The sequence below is a fragment of the Melanostigma gelatinosum genome (genome assembly GCF_949748355.1).
Source record: "Melanostigma gelatinosum genome assembly, chromosome: 16".
Classification (NCBI taxonomy): domain Eukaryota; kingdom Metazoa; phylum Chordata; class Actinopteri; order Perciformes; family Zoarcidae; genus Melanostigma; species Melanostigma gelatinosum.
In genome coordinates this window covers 17,412,465-17,429,254 of record NC_136649.1, presented here as the reverse complement: position 1 = coordinate 17,429,254, position 16,790 = coordinate 17,412,465, and the positions used below count along the sequence as shown (strand labels likewise).

The 16,790-nt window shown below is 41.1% G+C and overlaps 1 protein-coding gene across 1 annotated transcript; it reads right to left on the bottom strand.

Moving 5' to 3' along the window:
• Positions 1–839: 839 nt before the first annotated feature.
• Positions 840–12,572, bottom strand: flvcr2a (FLVCR choline and putative heme transporter 2a; the record flags this gene model as incomplete). The annotated part of the gene is made up of 11 exons (XM_079286150.1): positions 840–905; positions 1,600–1,710; positions 2,750–2,817; positions 3,744–3,855; positions 4,020–4,125; positions 4,728–4,838; positions 6,502–6,605; positions 6,888–6,955; positions 8,005–8,145; positions 9,541–9,682; positions 11,949–12,572. The coding sequence occupies 11 exons, from the start codon at positions 12,570–12,572 to the stop codon at positions 840–842; spliced, it is 1,653 nt and encodes a 550-aa protein (XP_079142276.1).
• Between the last annotated feature and the right edge of the window lie 4,218 nt (positions 12,573–16,790).

The following is a 16,790-nucleotide window of genomic DNA, read 5'->3' as shown; positions in this document are numbered from 1 at the left end:
ACTAGCACCTCTTTAAACTCACAGACACAACATTCATGATAAAATAGGAAAACCACGAGACCACTTGCCACAACACATCAAGTTGTTAATGACAAACTACACCGGTTACACAGCATGGACTACATTTCTCAGTAACACCTTTACAAGCTAAGTAGCATTACACATAAAAACAGACGCTCTCTCATGTATATCCAGATATTTATGACCAAATGTTTTTGGACGAAACTGACCTTCCAAAGTTTACTCAGATGCACGGCATCCATTATATTTCATAATCAGCATTATACAAAAGTAAAACTTCCATGTGATCCTGAAGGTCAGGCAGAGATGATATGACTTGTTGAGCTGATGGCCATGAGGGGAGAACACAACAGTTACACACAATCTTAGGAAACACTCACAATTTAAATATTGCTCATTAGCTGCATAGAACAGAGGGGGACGGTATAAAATCTCAGGACACAATTCAGTTAAAGAGTGTAGTAATGTTGAAGTCGCTAAAGTGGCCGTTGCATTGCACTAACAGGACATGTAAAATGCCTACATTGGATAAAATTAATGTTTACAAAGATGACTTTGTCTAAGGGGGTGAAAACCACTAAGGTTCCTTGTGCATGATTAACTTGTGCTTTGATGAGCTAAGTTGCACTTGGGATGTTCGTGTGAATCAACGATACGGTGTGTGAGATGACCAGCAGGCCTGCTGATAGGGTCTCACAGAGGGCTGCTCAGTAGGATTCACTCTCCTTGTCCTCCTGTTGCCATGTGTGCATGTTAATGCGTGTGCATGACAGTATTTCTCTTATCTGTCATGGTGTCTTTGGCAGAGTCTGTCCTCCTTAGAACTTCTCCTCTGTCAGGACCTCTGGTGGAGAGACGGCTCTTTCTGGATCCGCCGTCGCTTCCTGTAAAGGACGAGGACAGAAAACAATTACAATCACGGCGTCCAACTAATGAGGAAAAACTCAAATCTTGTACAATCGGAAGACACAAATTCATCATCACAGCCTTTCAAAAAGACAACAGAACATTTACGTCGACCAAAATGAGTCTGTAGATTACTTAGTTGAATGTTAAACATCTCATCTTTATTCTCATTCATGGATCAATATGATCCATGAATTGTTATATACTCATCAGAACCTCTCGGTTTATCACAAATATCCAATGATCAATTGTCCCCTAAAAAGTTGATATCGTTAAAGCAAAAAACGTTTATGCACAACAATAAACACCACGACTGGAATTCAGTTTTTCTTAAATATTAACTTTATCTTTCAGATGAGTTTTATTGGCGGCTGTAATCCTGAGATAAAGAGATTTATTCCACTCTAACAGAAGGTGAACCTGTTTAATTAGAGTGTGGAGTAGAATGTACTGCAGTTCAAGTGTTCGTGGTACTAATATCGACAAAATATCAGTCATCCTTTTGTGAAGAGTAAATGAAATCCTGTATGTTTGTAAATTGAAACACAATGTGGTTTGTTACAGTTTTGTTGAATGTAACATTGAAAATAACGTTTGTTCACTGTCACATATCCATTGTGTGTGTGTTGGTGTATTACTGGTGTTGAAGCTTCACAGAGGGTGTGCCCCTACCTTGGCAGGTGTGTGTTTTGGTTTTAGTGAGATTGTGGATTTTTGGCAATACTGCCGTTGCCGGTGGGCCTTGCGCGCTGTGGCCTGCACCGATGACACGGAGCCTGTTGGCTGGAACAATAGCTTGGGTGTCAAGTCTCTGAGGGGCCCAGATGGGCCACCTCATCCTCCTTTGTCTCCTCCATCCCACACCACCACCACCACCACCACCAGACTGCCCCCCCCCCCCCCACCAAAGTCTGCACACCAAACTAATACTGCCTGCTACCTTCTCTCTAGTCCAGCGGCCACACTTAGTGTCTTTAGTGAAGACAATAGGTGTGCAGTCAGAATCTTTCCTGCAAATCTTCCTAAATGTAAAATAACAGTATTTTGGCATTATTTATTTTGATATATATTCCATCAATTACACCTATTATGGCTTATTTCAATTGTTGCGCATGCATCCTTTGTCATCTCACTGCTGCAATTTAACAGAACTGGCTTATTAATAAAACAAGGAAACTAGTGGTGGGCTGTTCAATATATCTTATTTGAGTTGTATTAGTGAGCTGGATTACTGTAGCTTTCTATTTAAGTGCACATTGTTATAATGGGAATATTATGACAGCAAAAGAGTTCCCAAGTTTGTCTTAATTAAACAAGGCAACGGGTGAGCAGCAGAAGACACACAATGGGAAGTAAGATTGTGTTTAAAAGCAGCATTCATTGTTAAAAGTTTGAAGATGATTGTGATCAGCTGGAGTCCACTGGGTTTTGTTCTATGTTGAACTAAATTTGAATCTGTGATATGTTCAGTATTCATGTGAACTATTGACCAAAAAGATGCCTTTTTTTCAGATTAACTCAAGAAATGAAACCTCCTTTTTTATTTATTAACAGCAGATTGCGGTGTGTTTTATCGCCTTATTGCAGTGATTTATAAAACGATGAGCTGTCAGACAAAGCAGAATCGTGCTTTCTGTTCACAGCATTTGAGAGTAGTGGATGTTTTTTGTGAGTTTAGAGAGAAAGTTTCCAGCAGTGCCATCCCTGCATTCACTCGTGCGCATGCCTGCAGTGTCAGAGTGCATTCAACCCAGAGCCAGGGCGGCAACACATTCCTTCTCCAAAGGGATGTGAAGATCCCACCTCTGACCGATGTACTTACACTCACTGACTGCACCTCGGTGTTTTGAAGGTTGGCCTTCTGTCGTCGGAGGTCCGACTTGATAAGACCTGTGATACAGGAGAAGGAGAAACTTTGCTTATTTAAGTCATGGTCTGTGTGGAATTAATATTACTAATTAAAGAGCTAGGGCAAGAAAAATAGCGGGAAAAGAAAATGGTATCAGTGGGGAATAGGGCTGCACATTTAATCGAAATTTGATCAAAATTGCAATGTGGTCTACAGCAATTTTCGATGAGCAGGAGGTACAATATATGTTAAAGTCAAAATGTGTGTCAAAATAATATTTGAAATAGATATCGTCGCACTGCAGAGATGTCCTGGCCTACACATCATATTCTACACACTTCAGAAAACATCTTTGTTTGGTACAGATCCCCGCAACAATCACACCAATCATCACTTTAACATGTTTTTCAATGAAAATGATAATAAAGACGTAAAGATCATTCTTCTCTCTAATCTCGCAAATCACATTGCAATTGCAATATCAGGCAAAATAGTAGAACTTTGATATCTTCTTCAAAATTGTTCAGCCACAGAGGTGACTCACTTCTGTGTATATATAACAGGGGTTTCATATCACAACCTGATGTGTTGGTAATAATTGTGTTGTCATGTTAATGCACAGCTAATACATGTAATCACGTCTCCAGTTTTAAAAGTTGGTTCATTTTAAAAGAGCATACGTTTTTGTTTGGTATGTAGCATTAATGGGTAAGATTTAGTCTTCCTTTTCATTCATTTATGCCTTTAATAAATGGCGATTCTTCGTTCGGCCACTAGGGAGCAACCTTATCCTACGAAAGACACAACTGGGTTAGACATTCTAAAATACCTCTAAAATGCACAGCGTCTTAAAGTTCCCTCGTGGGTCCACAGCTGCTGGTATGAGTTCAATGTCCACTGTTGGTTTGAAAGTCTTTCTGTCTGGTGACCACAGGAGAGGCATGCTGAATAGAGGCTCATATCGTACCTGTCAGTGCTGTTCCTATTAGCAGGAAGATGCACAGGAAGATGTTTCCTGCAAAAGTGCCCCATCGATCAATAATCTTCCCTTGGGAGATGGTGAAAATGATTCCAAAGATCTGAAATGAGGTTAAAAAAACTGTCACATCCCCAAACCAACACATTTTGTATCCTGTCTTATGTGTGTTGTGATGATTGAACCTTCTCTGCGCCGAGAATAAAGACAACCTGGTTTTTGGTGTTATGTATTTCACCATTAAAAGACCGTGCTGATATTCCTGACCTGAGCTGAACAGTTAAGCAGTCCAGATGAGGTTCCCTCTGATTCCGGATAGGTGAGCTCTACTGCGAACTCAAAGCCCAGAGGTAGATATCCTGTCATGAAGAAGCTGCAGACAGACAGAGGAGGTCAAATTAAAGTCTGTGGTCTACAGTAGTTTTCATCCCTACCAAAGAAAAGAAGAAAAACACGAATCTAAAAGCAGGGCGAGTATTACTCTATAATAATACTTCCTGTCCTGGTTTCAGGAAAGAAAGGCAGACAAAGGAATCACTATGGAAACCAGTTATGGGCTTAATCAGCTTACCATAAATAGCAAGAATTGTAGGAACAAAGCACGAGGACTGCAGGATCAGAGGAGCATTAATATTGCTTTGACAATAACACTCATGCCAGATGAGAGAAAAGTAAAGAAACATGAACTACATACAGACATTATTGACTCCACACTATAAAATTGGCATGTTGTAGGATGAGGCATTGTTCAAATTGAAACACTTGTGATCATGTTTGTCAATTCATTGTTATGTTATGGTTTTTCTTCCATGGTGGGTTTTTTTTTACAGGATCCAAAGTCTTGATGACAACATTAAGGAGTCGAGAGAGATGTTGCTCACTTATTCCTGAAAGAGAAATAAGTGACCATCATGTCAAACATTGACTGTGATGTTTACAACCTTTTGTAGTAATTCATCTTGAATGGGTACTTACCCTAAAGCTCCAGCAGTGACAAACACCACCCACAGGTGACCAAGGTTGAGGGTGAAAGTGTAGACCAGCATCCCAATCAGGGAGAAGAGGTAAACGGCCAAGGTGGTTTGTCTGAGGAGACACGATAGAAACACAGTTTAAGAGCGCTATGGCGATGTGATCCAACCTTCACACACAGGTCACACAGCTTGTGTTATACACTAAAAGACTATTGTAACTGAAAAATCATCTAAGAAATGTGATGTAATGTGATTTGACTGTTATATTAATTCATCTAGTGACAACGCTCCCGTTTGCTACATGCCTGTCGAATCAGAACAAAGAAATACTTCAGAATCCAACAAAAAGATGAAATGTATACAAACATATAGATTGTAAAATTAGGGGGAAAATATGTACTGATAATCCTCCATCTACAGTCTGATAATTCTGTACTAAAAATATATTCATATCCAAAGGCGAAACCAAACTTAAGCGTTAATGTTTTGTGTCTCCTGTAAGGACTGGTGGTTATATGAGGCCTTTATATATACTATTGATCCCATGTTGCATCTGAAAGAAAACGTACTATTCACATACTTATTTTAATCATTTAGTCAGCAGGGTTAAACTGGGAGCACTGGGCCAGTCTCACAAGCCAGTAGCTCTTACTCTACATTGAACATGCATCCTTTCAAGTGTCTCATGCATTTAATGTGTAAAATGCAAATCATGATTCACCCAACCAGGACAAATGCCTAAGTATCCTCAGTTTATAAGAGATAAGAAATGATCAAATATACATATACATATATATATGTACATATTTATCTACAATATATATATACATTTTACCAGATGGTAAAAAAATCCGTATTCCTGAGTCACTAAAAATCCTTCGTCATAAGCCAGGCCGTCAGCTCAAACCGGCTTACTCTGGTGAAGCGGTCTCTCGTACAACCACGCGTAAGATAATGCTGCAAAACATTTTTGTTAATGCAACACAGTCCTCTGGCTCTCTCCCACATGGGACAATAGGCGTGTGAGGGTCAACAATGTAAATCTGGGCCTGACTGCTTTGACAGCTAAGCATCCTGACTGCGTGTAAGGAATGTGAGGATTTGTTTCACATCATAATAGTTTGCGTGCCAGATCCCTGAAGACAGTGTACCAAGTATCTAACACGCGGAAAACTGCTGCAAATAATTGGTTACTTTGTGGAAAATAAGTTAAAGTTGTGCCATGCTTAATCAAGACAAAAAAACGACAACGACAATGATACCCATTGGATATCTTCACTTTTAGGATTGGATGATGAGTACTCTCCGTGTTTAGTGTGGTGGCTTGAGATGTGACCAGGGAAGAGCAGCAGAGTAAAGGCTGTCAGTTCAGATAAGCAGAGAGGGACCTCACTTATAAAACTCAGTTCCGCTGGATTCCACTTTTGTTGAAAGTGGGCACGAATTCACGTGGTCATATCCCTGTTAATGGATGATTTAAAAGACATCCAAGCAAGAATCCCATGTTTTAAAGCAGAGAGTGACTGTTGACTGAAGACTTCCTTACAGAAGTGACAGTGAGTTTCAGTGAGTGAGCATGTTGGAAACGGACGTATTTTGTCGTTTCAAGGAAACGCGTATCGTAACGTCGGTGGATAGAAGGAACGCTACAGGGGGAGTTTGGCTGAGTTTTGGCATCCTCTCAACGAAAGCATGACTTAAGATCAGTTTGGCAGTTTTTTTGTCCTTCGAAGTGAACAGATCAATAGTTAAACTGTTATGTAGAAATATCTTACTTGTATGTTTTGGTCCTGTCCAGCCAAATGCCACATATGAGGGAACCTGCCATGCCAGCAACAACAATAGTCAGACCAATTCTCCCAGCATTCACCTCTTCACCCTGAGAGGAAAAACATATGTTTATGGTTTTATTGACCATATAAGGCATCTTTGACATTTGCAGTTATCTCGTCCAGGAAGCTCTAAGCAATAAAAACTCACAGAACCCTCGTTAACTGTGTCAGGGTCATCTCCTTGGCAGCTTTTTCATTTTAGTAATCAGAGTCAAAGAAAATGGCAACATGCTGGACTTGTTGACACTAAGTATATGGTAGGGGGAAAACGGTTGAGGAGGTAAGAACATAGAGAACAAAGAAAGAAACAAAGACACACTGGGACTTACAGGGTAGTGTTCAATGATCATCCGATTCAACAGCGTAGAAATAGAATAGAAGCTGCCAACATTCAGCCCTGCAGACAACAAACAGAAATCAGCGACTGTCTATTTAGAGAAGACCTGTAGGGAAAGGAACAGGGTGCAGATGGGACCTCATGCTGCCCCCCCCCCCCCTAAAAACACAGCTGACAACTTCACACATCAAGTCAACCCATTACGGCCTCCAGACGTCTTCACTTTCTTGGCTAAAAGTATATAAGTTTGTTTATACTGGAGCACAGAAACACAAAATTGCCTTAAAATCCCATTGTTCAGGCATGTTTAGGGTACACATTTGAAGACTAACACATTCTAGTATGCTTGACACTGTCAATCTATTTCATTGTCTTTTTCAGTGACCTTTGAGCAAAGAATGTGGCATCTCAAAAGTCCCTAAAATCAATGCTACACGAGAGCAGTGCACTGGAAGTCCATGGTGTTATGACGACACATCCTCATATCTGCACACCGGCTGATAAAGACAGTGAGTTTCCACAAAGCTCCAACTGACGACATCTATTTCGAGGCTTTTACATCTGTACCTTTCACCGAGATATTGCAACATCCTCGTCTGGATATGTGATAAAAGTAAGATGCATTGTGGGATGACCTGCATGTCACAATGACGTAATCAACACATCATTATGACACAGATGTGTCACGTGAAGACTCTGACCTGGACTTCCTCCTCTGCTATCTTCATGATTTCATTCTATGTGACCTCCCTATGAACCTACCACGTGCTAACATTTGTACTTTAGAGATTTAGCTGAAGTCATGTAAGGAACTCTGATCAACTATTTTGATATTTATAAATCACAAATCATAAGCAAGGAAAAATGCCAAGCATCTACTAGTTCTGTCTTTCTCTGTTTGATATCATTGTGATTTAAACATCTCTGGGTTTTGGATTGTTGGTCAGAAAAACCCCAAGCAATCTAAAGACATCCTCTTGGAATTTTCACGGTTTGGCACAGTTTTCTTGACATTAACCTAAAATGAGGACTCAAATGATTAAACAACAGAGTAATCACAAGTGGCAGCCCTGGATAAACATCAGTGCAGGCAACAGGAAGGGACCCACCATAGCTGACCACCAGGAGCATGAAGGGCTTGTTGCGCAGGAGGTTCGAGATAGAAGCCATGTACGAGTAATCGCCGGGGGGGATGTTCCTGGCCTGAGCCTGGGCCTGAGTTGGAGGGATCTCTGGCTTTTCCTGAAAGACTAGAAGACAAACAGACTTGTGTGTTCCTTCATGAACCTGCTTGTGACAGTGCATCGTCTGTTCTTTGATCAGACAGGACAAACAATGACGGAGGTTACAGCCCGGAGGCAGAGGAGTAGTGGAAGCAAATAGGAATGTGTGTCTTACCTTAATTGTATTAATATTATGTTAATGCCTTGTATTATGAATCAGTTTGTACCTTTTGAAATGTGATAAATAAAAGTTATTATAAGCCCAGAAAAGAAGATGTTTTTTTGTTTGTTGTTGTTGCAGGGTCAGATCGATTTGTAATGCCTGTCCCCGGATTGGCTTTTGTCTCTGATCTGATATAATATAGTATTATTACAAAGCCCTTGATACATTAACTCAGTATCACATTAGAGTGGCCACACAGCAATTTGCTGCAAATAAAGTAACAATAATGTGAAAGCCATACGTGCTGTATCAGTATAATTGTGATATTGTATTGTAATGTTGTAAAAATATTGTAAAAATGTTTTGGTTTTTTTCAATAATAAGAATAGTTAACATAGTAACGATTACAATACTGAGTTTTATTATTTTGATGGTAGGTTGAAATTTTCTGGGAGGAGTAAATATTGTATTTATAGATTTTCAATGTCTCTAAATAATAATAACAATACATTCTGTGTAGGCAAAGCACGTCATATTTTACTTCTGGGTTTAGCAGGTTGCCAGCTGAAAATCTCCATTAAAAAAAAGTGCAACCCGTGGTGAAGCTCCAGTGTGTTTCCCTGACTGTCGTTGAGTTTTAGTCCTTCATGGAGGTGAAAGGAGGATTTGACAGAGCTGACCAGGAAGATGGTTTCTTAAAACACGTCCATGACTCCCTGAGTTCCTGCATGTATTTCACATTGTGTCTCAACACATCTCATCAAAAGGTGAACAATTACAGCAATTACTGCAGCTGCTCATCCAGTGGACTGTGATGCTGTTGAGTTTTCGGTAGAAAGCACATCTCAGGGAGACTCAGCTCTTCAGCAGTGCTGCCTGAGGAGCCCAACAGCCATATAAGAAGCTGAATAGAAATGAATGAAATTGTGTTTTGAACAATGAATCCTGATGTGGCAAAAAATCCAACTTGAGGATCGCTTGTGTTCTCATCAAAAGATACCATTACAATGTCAACTAAAAATGTTATTAGCGTCGCTGCGGGACAAAGGAGGTCAGGTAACAGCTTTGTTACAGTCCCTAATGCTGGAAAGCACAAAATGTCAAGATGCCTCTTTGCTTTTTATATTTCCACAACTATGACTGTGGGAGTTATATGGCATTGAAAAGGACTTGCAGCGAGCTATTTCTGCGTGAGTGAGCACAGAGCCTGACAGCTCTTACCCCCTCTACGAGCCTGTGGATGTGAATAGTCATCTTACCAACGACCACGAGGATAAAGATGAAGGTGGCCACTCCGGCGCTGATGTAGAACATGATTCTGATGTGGTACGCCAGCTCCTCCACATCGTCCACATTAGGCACAAGGATGGGTGGGAGCAGGAACCCAATGGCGACACCCAACTGTAGGTGAGAGGCACAAAATAAAATGACACTGCATCTCTAGCTGCCGGCTACATACACACACACAGCTACAGTCAGTACACATTGTTAAAGGGGCAAAGCGTCATTACATAGGTGGGGAAAATTTGAAATAAAGAGTCGGTAAAGAAAAATGGCGTGCAGAAAAGATCAAATATGTGTTTTTACTTTGCCTTGAAAACAACAGTTTGATTAGCATTTGACTTCTTGGCATTTGTGTGAGTGATGGTTACCCAACACATCAATAATACATGCTTATTTACCGTATGACTACATTCAAAAGATATAAAAGGGGGGTTAAAGTGGGGTTAAAACACAGGTTGACATTTTCGGAAACGAGATGATTAGCTTAGCGTGAAGACTGTAAATGAAACAAAACCCATCCATCAGCACCTCTAAAAGATGATGTAATCTCTATAAAAAACAAAGTGTAAAAACTTCAACTCGCTGTTTTATGGGGGATTTTGTTGGCTGGCTGTTTCCCTGTTTCCTGTCTTAATGCTAAGCTAAGCTAACCAGCTGCTGGCTATAACCTTATATTTGAGGAACATGTACGTAAACCCCCCAACCTCAAGGTCCAGCAACACCAAACTTTCCGAATGTGAATACATATGAGTAGTGCCGACTTCCTCAGCTTCTTAAAGCCTCAAGGATATTCCACAGTGGACACTCAGCAGTCCCTCTGCATTCGGAGAAAGGCAAGAGAAGAAAAGGTGCGAAAAGTGACAAGACATGTTCCTTTAGGAGGAACTATCCTGAGAACAGCAAGCACAGAAATAAGTCCAGAACCCTTCAGTCCTTTAGGAATGTTAAAGCCACCATGCTTTGTCAATGTGCACCTGTAACCCTACAACATACAGACACATTTCAAACTTTGGTCATTTGGCTTGAGATTTGGACAAGTAACTGGGGAGTCATCGCTGCATATCACTGTCCCACATCCGATGCAAAGAGAAGCCACTGTATTTCTCATTTATGTGCATTTTGGATAAGTAGAGCAACTCTTGATAACTTGTCAAAAACAAGCTTATTCTCAGTTAGTGCAAATAAAAGATCTCTTATGAAGTCACTTTTGGCACACAGACTGTTGATCTGTTTGATCTTCAAAGGCCTTTGTGGAAATCCTGCCTATTTTTTCTTAATGTGAACTATTTCTAAACATCCAAGGGTAGTTCACATATATGTGAACTACTTCTGCCTGAACATTTGTAATCTTCAGGTTTAGGGGCCGGAGCCAAAGGAATAAAGTCGTGGTGAGCAAGTAAACATCAACAACAATGTGTCCTTTTATCTTCAGCGGCGGGGAGCTGGACTTGGGGACAAAGCAAGAACATGCGTGACAATGGCCGGTATGCGGTGTTTGGTTTAACACATGTGAGAGAGGACACACATCAATTGAAAAAAAATACATTTTATGTTCAGAGGTTCAAGTGCATCAGGGGGGTAAGACGTCTTTTGATGGTCTATGTTTATGGGGTTAAAGGTCACGGTGCGATCACAAGGCATCCATATATAGCCCAATACATAAGAACTGTCATAGCTGTCCAGTATTCATTCACTGCCTTTGTTGGCTTGTACAGAAATAATCATTTAGAGCTAAAACAATAATAATGAAGGAAAGATCTTTGGAAATCTCTCAAAATATGATGAAAACTGTGTCAGTCCACTGCTCTCTATTCATCATCTTTGAAACACTTGTTTGGGTCTTGTAAGTTGAAAGTAACATGAACCATGACAGTCTTCCTTTACCTCAAGCTTCAGATCACCTGGCAAGTTTAAAACGTTAGTATTCTGAGTGTGAGGGTAAAGGATAAATGCTTAGCACATGAAGTCTCTCTCTCTCTCTCTTTGTGTGTTTTAATCTGAGATGGGTTGTCGCAGAAGCATAGTGCCCACCCTCTGGTTCCCCCTCAGGATAACTGTTAGCTCACTCAGCGCTGTTGATGTTGTTAGCACTGTTAGCTGTAAGCCACCGGCTCAGCCGTTGCCATGTTTGTACCAATATTTTTGAACACTGCCCTCTAGAAGTTATCTGAATGTGACAACCAACTCCATTCTCCTCTACCTGCCTGTTTTTCAAACACATCGCCATCTATTCAGACACTGCAAAGACGATAGAACTCTCTTTCAGTTTTTCTCTGCAACCGACACACACAAACAGTTCTCTTAACACCAACGAGAGAAGTTCATAACACCATATACACACTGCTAAAGATGTTGTGAGCCTGAAAGGCAAACAGAGACACACCTGGGTTCCAAGAACAGCAATGGAACAGGCGGTGGAGACCTCCTGCTCCCCAAACCACAAGGATGCAAGTCTGGACGGGATGCCCATGTAAATAGTGCCCACCGAACACACAAACTGGCCGAAGAAGGTCACGGCAAACATGTTGGGGTTGGCCGTGCCCGTCTTGATCCAGGCCCCTATGCAGTTGAAGGCTGCTGCCATCACCACGACCTCCCTGACGCCCCGGTTGTTGAGCACCCACGTGACAGGCAGGAAGAGGGGGATGTAGGTGAGGAGGAAGAGCATGGAGAGCCAGTCAATGGCCAGGGTGCCGATGCTGTAGAAGCGCAGGAAGATGTTGCTGATGATGGCGTACTGCAGCCACATCAAGGCGTTGCTCATGGAGAAAGCGCTGAAGATGAATAGCATGAGCCATCGCCGCTTGTACAACTTGGTCTCCATCAGTGGGAGGAGCTGTGCCGTGTCCAGGGCTGAAGGCTCCGAGGTGTCGCTGCTGTCTCCCAGAGACAGCTGGCTGTATTCCCCCAAACTGGTTCTCTTTTTTCTTGGTGGAGACCAACCATTGCCTCCATCCTCCCCAACGCCATCCATCCACTCTTCAGAGAATTCATCCTGAGAAATCATGTTCTTCCCACTGAAGTCTCAGGTTTTTTGTAACACTTAGCAACTGGAGGGAAGAGCAAACATTGTTTTACTTGTGGATCCGCTTTCTCAACACCGTGGCAGTTTACCTGACTCGCCCCTCCCAGCAGGTAGCGTATAAACTGCTGATCATAAACAACTCGCCAGCTGTGACTAAAGTAGCGATTACTGCTTATTAATGCTTCTGATCTAACAAAGGTGGATCTGGGGTGCAGTTTTGAGCGATGTTGGAAAGCTCTGATCCCGGCCAACAGTTAAATACCTGCCTGTCCTCTTCAGTCATGTGATAAGCTTCACTTCTCATTTTAAACTCCTCCTTCCAGCTTATGTCATGGGATCAACTTAACATAATAGCCGGCGGTGCGTGGGAATATACAGTAGGAAGGTCGAAGAGAGCAAGTCCATTTTATTACTAAGTTAGGCACATGACACACACACACACATACAGGGATGTGCACAAGGTGCTAAAGTGTGCGGAGGGTGACGATAACCAGCATAAATATGGCTAAAAGTGGCCCACACTTACCAGCCCATCTCATCAATATATGAGAAAACATCTTTGAGCATTGACAGTTGTCATGGGAAAATATGTCATCGTCTTATGCTTTAGGATTGAAGAATGTAAGTCTTTAAAAGTGCAGGCACAAAACCTATTTGAGTAGATGATTCTATCAGTTTTGCATCCAGGTGTCTTGTTATCTGTTATCTTGTTATCTGTTTTCCTGTGCATTGTTTCTGTCTTCAAAGACGGCGACACACAGAGGTCTAGATTACGGTACTTGCTGATGAGCATCAGCTGAAGGGCATGACCCTCTGTATGTATATGTGATGTGTGATGGTAAAACAGGCTTATTTAGACTCTGTATTTCTTGTATCTTAACTCTTTGATGAGGTCACAGTGACCCAATCAAAGGAAGCAGTATAAAGGTCCATGTATCTGACTATGTTGTCAGAGCACCTCTAACAGATGACGGCGATGTGTCTGTGAGACTGTGCTCTCTTTGCTTGCAAGACATGCATCTGACTGTGTTATTCAGAGCACCTCCTGCAGATGACGTGATGTGTCTGTGGGACTGTGTTCTCTTTGCTTGCAAGCAAATAAATTGACTATTACAACTTTGATCGTTCATCCAGACTCTGTTTCGTTTGACATTGATAAGAAACACTTTAACTCTTCTCCCGACTTTTCATAGAAATATTCCACAACACAGTCGATTCTGTAAAAACAGGTTCAACACTAGTGGTAGATTACTGATGTTGTGGTGAGGAAGTACGCCTTTCTGCTCAAACACAACATGATAGTATCCCACTGTTTAAGGAAACTGTTATTTATGCAGAGAGTTTGTGGTTCATACATTTGATTTACTAATGCAGTCACTTCCTATCACAGCATCCCTCTTGGGCACTAGAAGACCTGACGCAGGATGATTTTAAAAAGTCGGTTACATTCACAGTGCACTAACACATTTTTGTCACGCTGTTTTTGTAATAAATGCACGGTGCTTGTGTACTCAAAAACACTGGATTTTAAATGCTCCGTCAGGCCTATCCTGCAGGCATCACCAGCTACAACAATGAAAATAATGACCACTGTTGAATTTATTAGAATTTGGTGGACAAAGGTCAAAGGTCAATGTCTCTGTGACCTCACAAAACGCGTTTTTTTGGCCATAGCTCAGGAATTCATATGCTAATTGTTACAATTTCACACAAATGTCACAAATGTCTGATAGGATAGCATGATGAAGTGATGACATTTTGGACAGACACGGATGTAAACTGCAACTTGACTGGTGGGCTGAGGCTAACAACCACTGGGTGGTACTCTAGTTTTACACAGAGATGTACAACTCAATGGAGGATTATTACCGTAATTACACAATTAGTCCTGATGAATCATTTTCAAACCTACATTGTTCAAGGTTAACAATCAGAGTGATTCATTTCATTTTGGCTTATTCAACATTGAGCCACTTGTTTTTGTTCTATAAAAATATATTCTATCTTGCCACAACTGAGTGTGATAAAGTTTTCACGAGCATTCGAGTTGCAACAATTAAGCGTGTATAATATATTATATATATATATATACAAAGTACTGTCGCGCCCCTGCTGTCTTCAGTCTTCAGCCTCCAGCTGCACCACCTCTGGTAGCATTGAGCAAATCCCTGAAGGGGAGGAGTGAAGGGAAGAAAACCAAAACTCTCATCAGCTTTAAACTGCAGCCCGAACGAGTTCACTGTTCTCGGGTGTCTTTAAGGAAACGATGTGAAATGTAATCATGCTTCAGTGTCGGTGCTTAGATATCTAGTGGGAGGCAAAGTTGTTAACCCGAGATTGCTTAGTTGGCATTCACCTAAATTCCTTAATTCTATGAATATAAAAAACAGCCCAATAAAACACTTACCGATCTAACTAACCCGATCGTTAAACAATCCCAGGAATTTATATCCAAAACACTTTCGGTATTTGGGCTATAAACTGCATCGTGATCGTATTCCGCGAAGATCGACGATGAGATATGAACACATGAGCTGTGTTCATATCTCGTATGAAACCCTGCAGCCAGCCTTTCCTGAGATTTTGATATTTTCACACAAAAACATACAGTACTTTGTAGAGAACAGTTTATCATACCTTGCACACGGCCGCCTTGATCGACTAGACTCGTAACTTGTGCACGTCACCTGCCATTCCGTTGGCACGTCCGCACCTTAAAACAGATAACTTCCGTGATGTAGCCTGCCCTACACTACACCTCTGTAGGCTGTTTGAGGTTGGTTTAAAAAACCAATCAGCCTAACGAGGTGTAGCGCACATCACGTAGCGTATACACAAAATAATCCTGCTTTCTTCTTTTTCTTTTTTACCTTTACACTTCATTTCAGAGGGAAATATTGTAGGTTACTTTTACTCCTCTATTAGCGTACATGTATCTAATAGCTAGGCTATAATAAGACTGATACCTTTAAATAACGAAAACAAAAAATACAATGAATTAATAAAATGCAAAATATGTTTAAGAGGCTTGTGACTTCTGACAGGAAAGCAGAGTCTTGTTGGGGCCAATTTTCAAATGTCTATAAATTCTTAGCAGCTCCACCAAAGAGAGAGGATCCTCCTGTCTAGATTTATCAGATGTTTCATTCAAAAAATGTTGAGGCCCAAAGAGGAGAAAGTATTTTGGCATTTCACAAAGATTATGGAAACAAAAATGAATAGACATTTGTAAAGCAGAAGTTAGTGTTTTCTTCTTTTGCACTCCATTAATACGCAGGTGTATTTTGTGACCCTTTGGTTGGGGCCAAACCTATAAGATTGGGAACCACTGGACTAAACCTAACTTTATTCGACCATGCTACAAAAATAATAAGCTATAAACATTGATGCATCAAAATCCAATAAGTTAATAGATATATTATTTACAGGGGCCATTTTCTGCAGAGCCTTTTACTTATAAAACTTTAAGTAGGCTACATTTTACCGGTTAAAGGGACAGTTCACCCCAAAATCAAACATGTTTCCTCTGCCTTATCACTGCTAATTCACATGGAGCTGTTCACAACAAGGTCTGTGGATCATCATGAGTGACTGCATCATGATTTCTGGGAAAGAGACATTGCTGTTGAGTTTTTCAAATGTATATTTTTGGCACCACAAGCCAAATGCCATAGTCCCATTATATTTGAGAGAAGGCAGACATCTCGATGGCCAATATCTCCAAATCAAAGCAACTCACTCCAAAACAATTAAAGTCAAAATAAGCATGGTGTTTAGTGCATTGGCATTTCGTGGAGATAAAGGATTGTGTAGTAATAGGCCTAAAACTCATTTCATGTCATGATCATCATGTTTTCTGTCACTACTCCAGGGATTTTTTTCCCCAGGAATTCACTTCTCAAACTAAGGAATTTCACACAAAAAAATGTATTCATGAGCCAGCGTCCTATAGCAACTATTTGCATCTAAAATGTCAAGCCAAGAGTTTAGGTGTAATTTAAGCAACTCGCCTGATTCCCAAAAACTCCAATAGAGCAGGCGGTGGAGACCTCGTCCGCGCCGAACCAGACCGACGCCAGGCTGGAGGGCATCCCGAGGATGAAGACCTGGGCAAGGGAACTTACAAACTGTCCGAACATGGTCAGCCCGAACAGGTTGGCTTTGGCGCTGGCCACCTTGATCCATGTCCCGGAGAAGTTG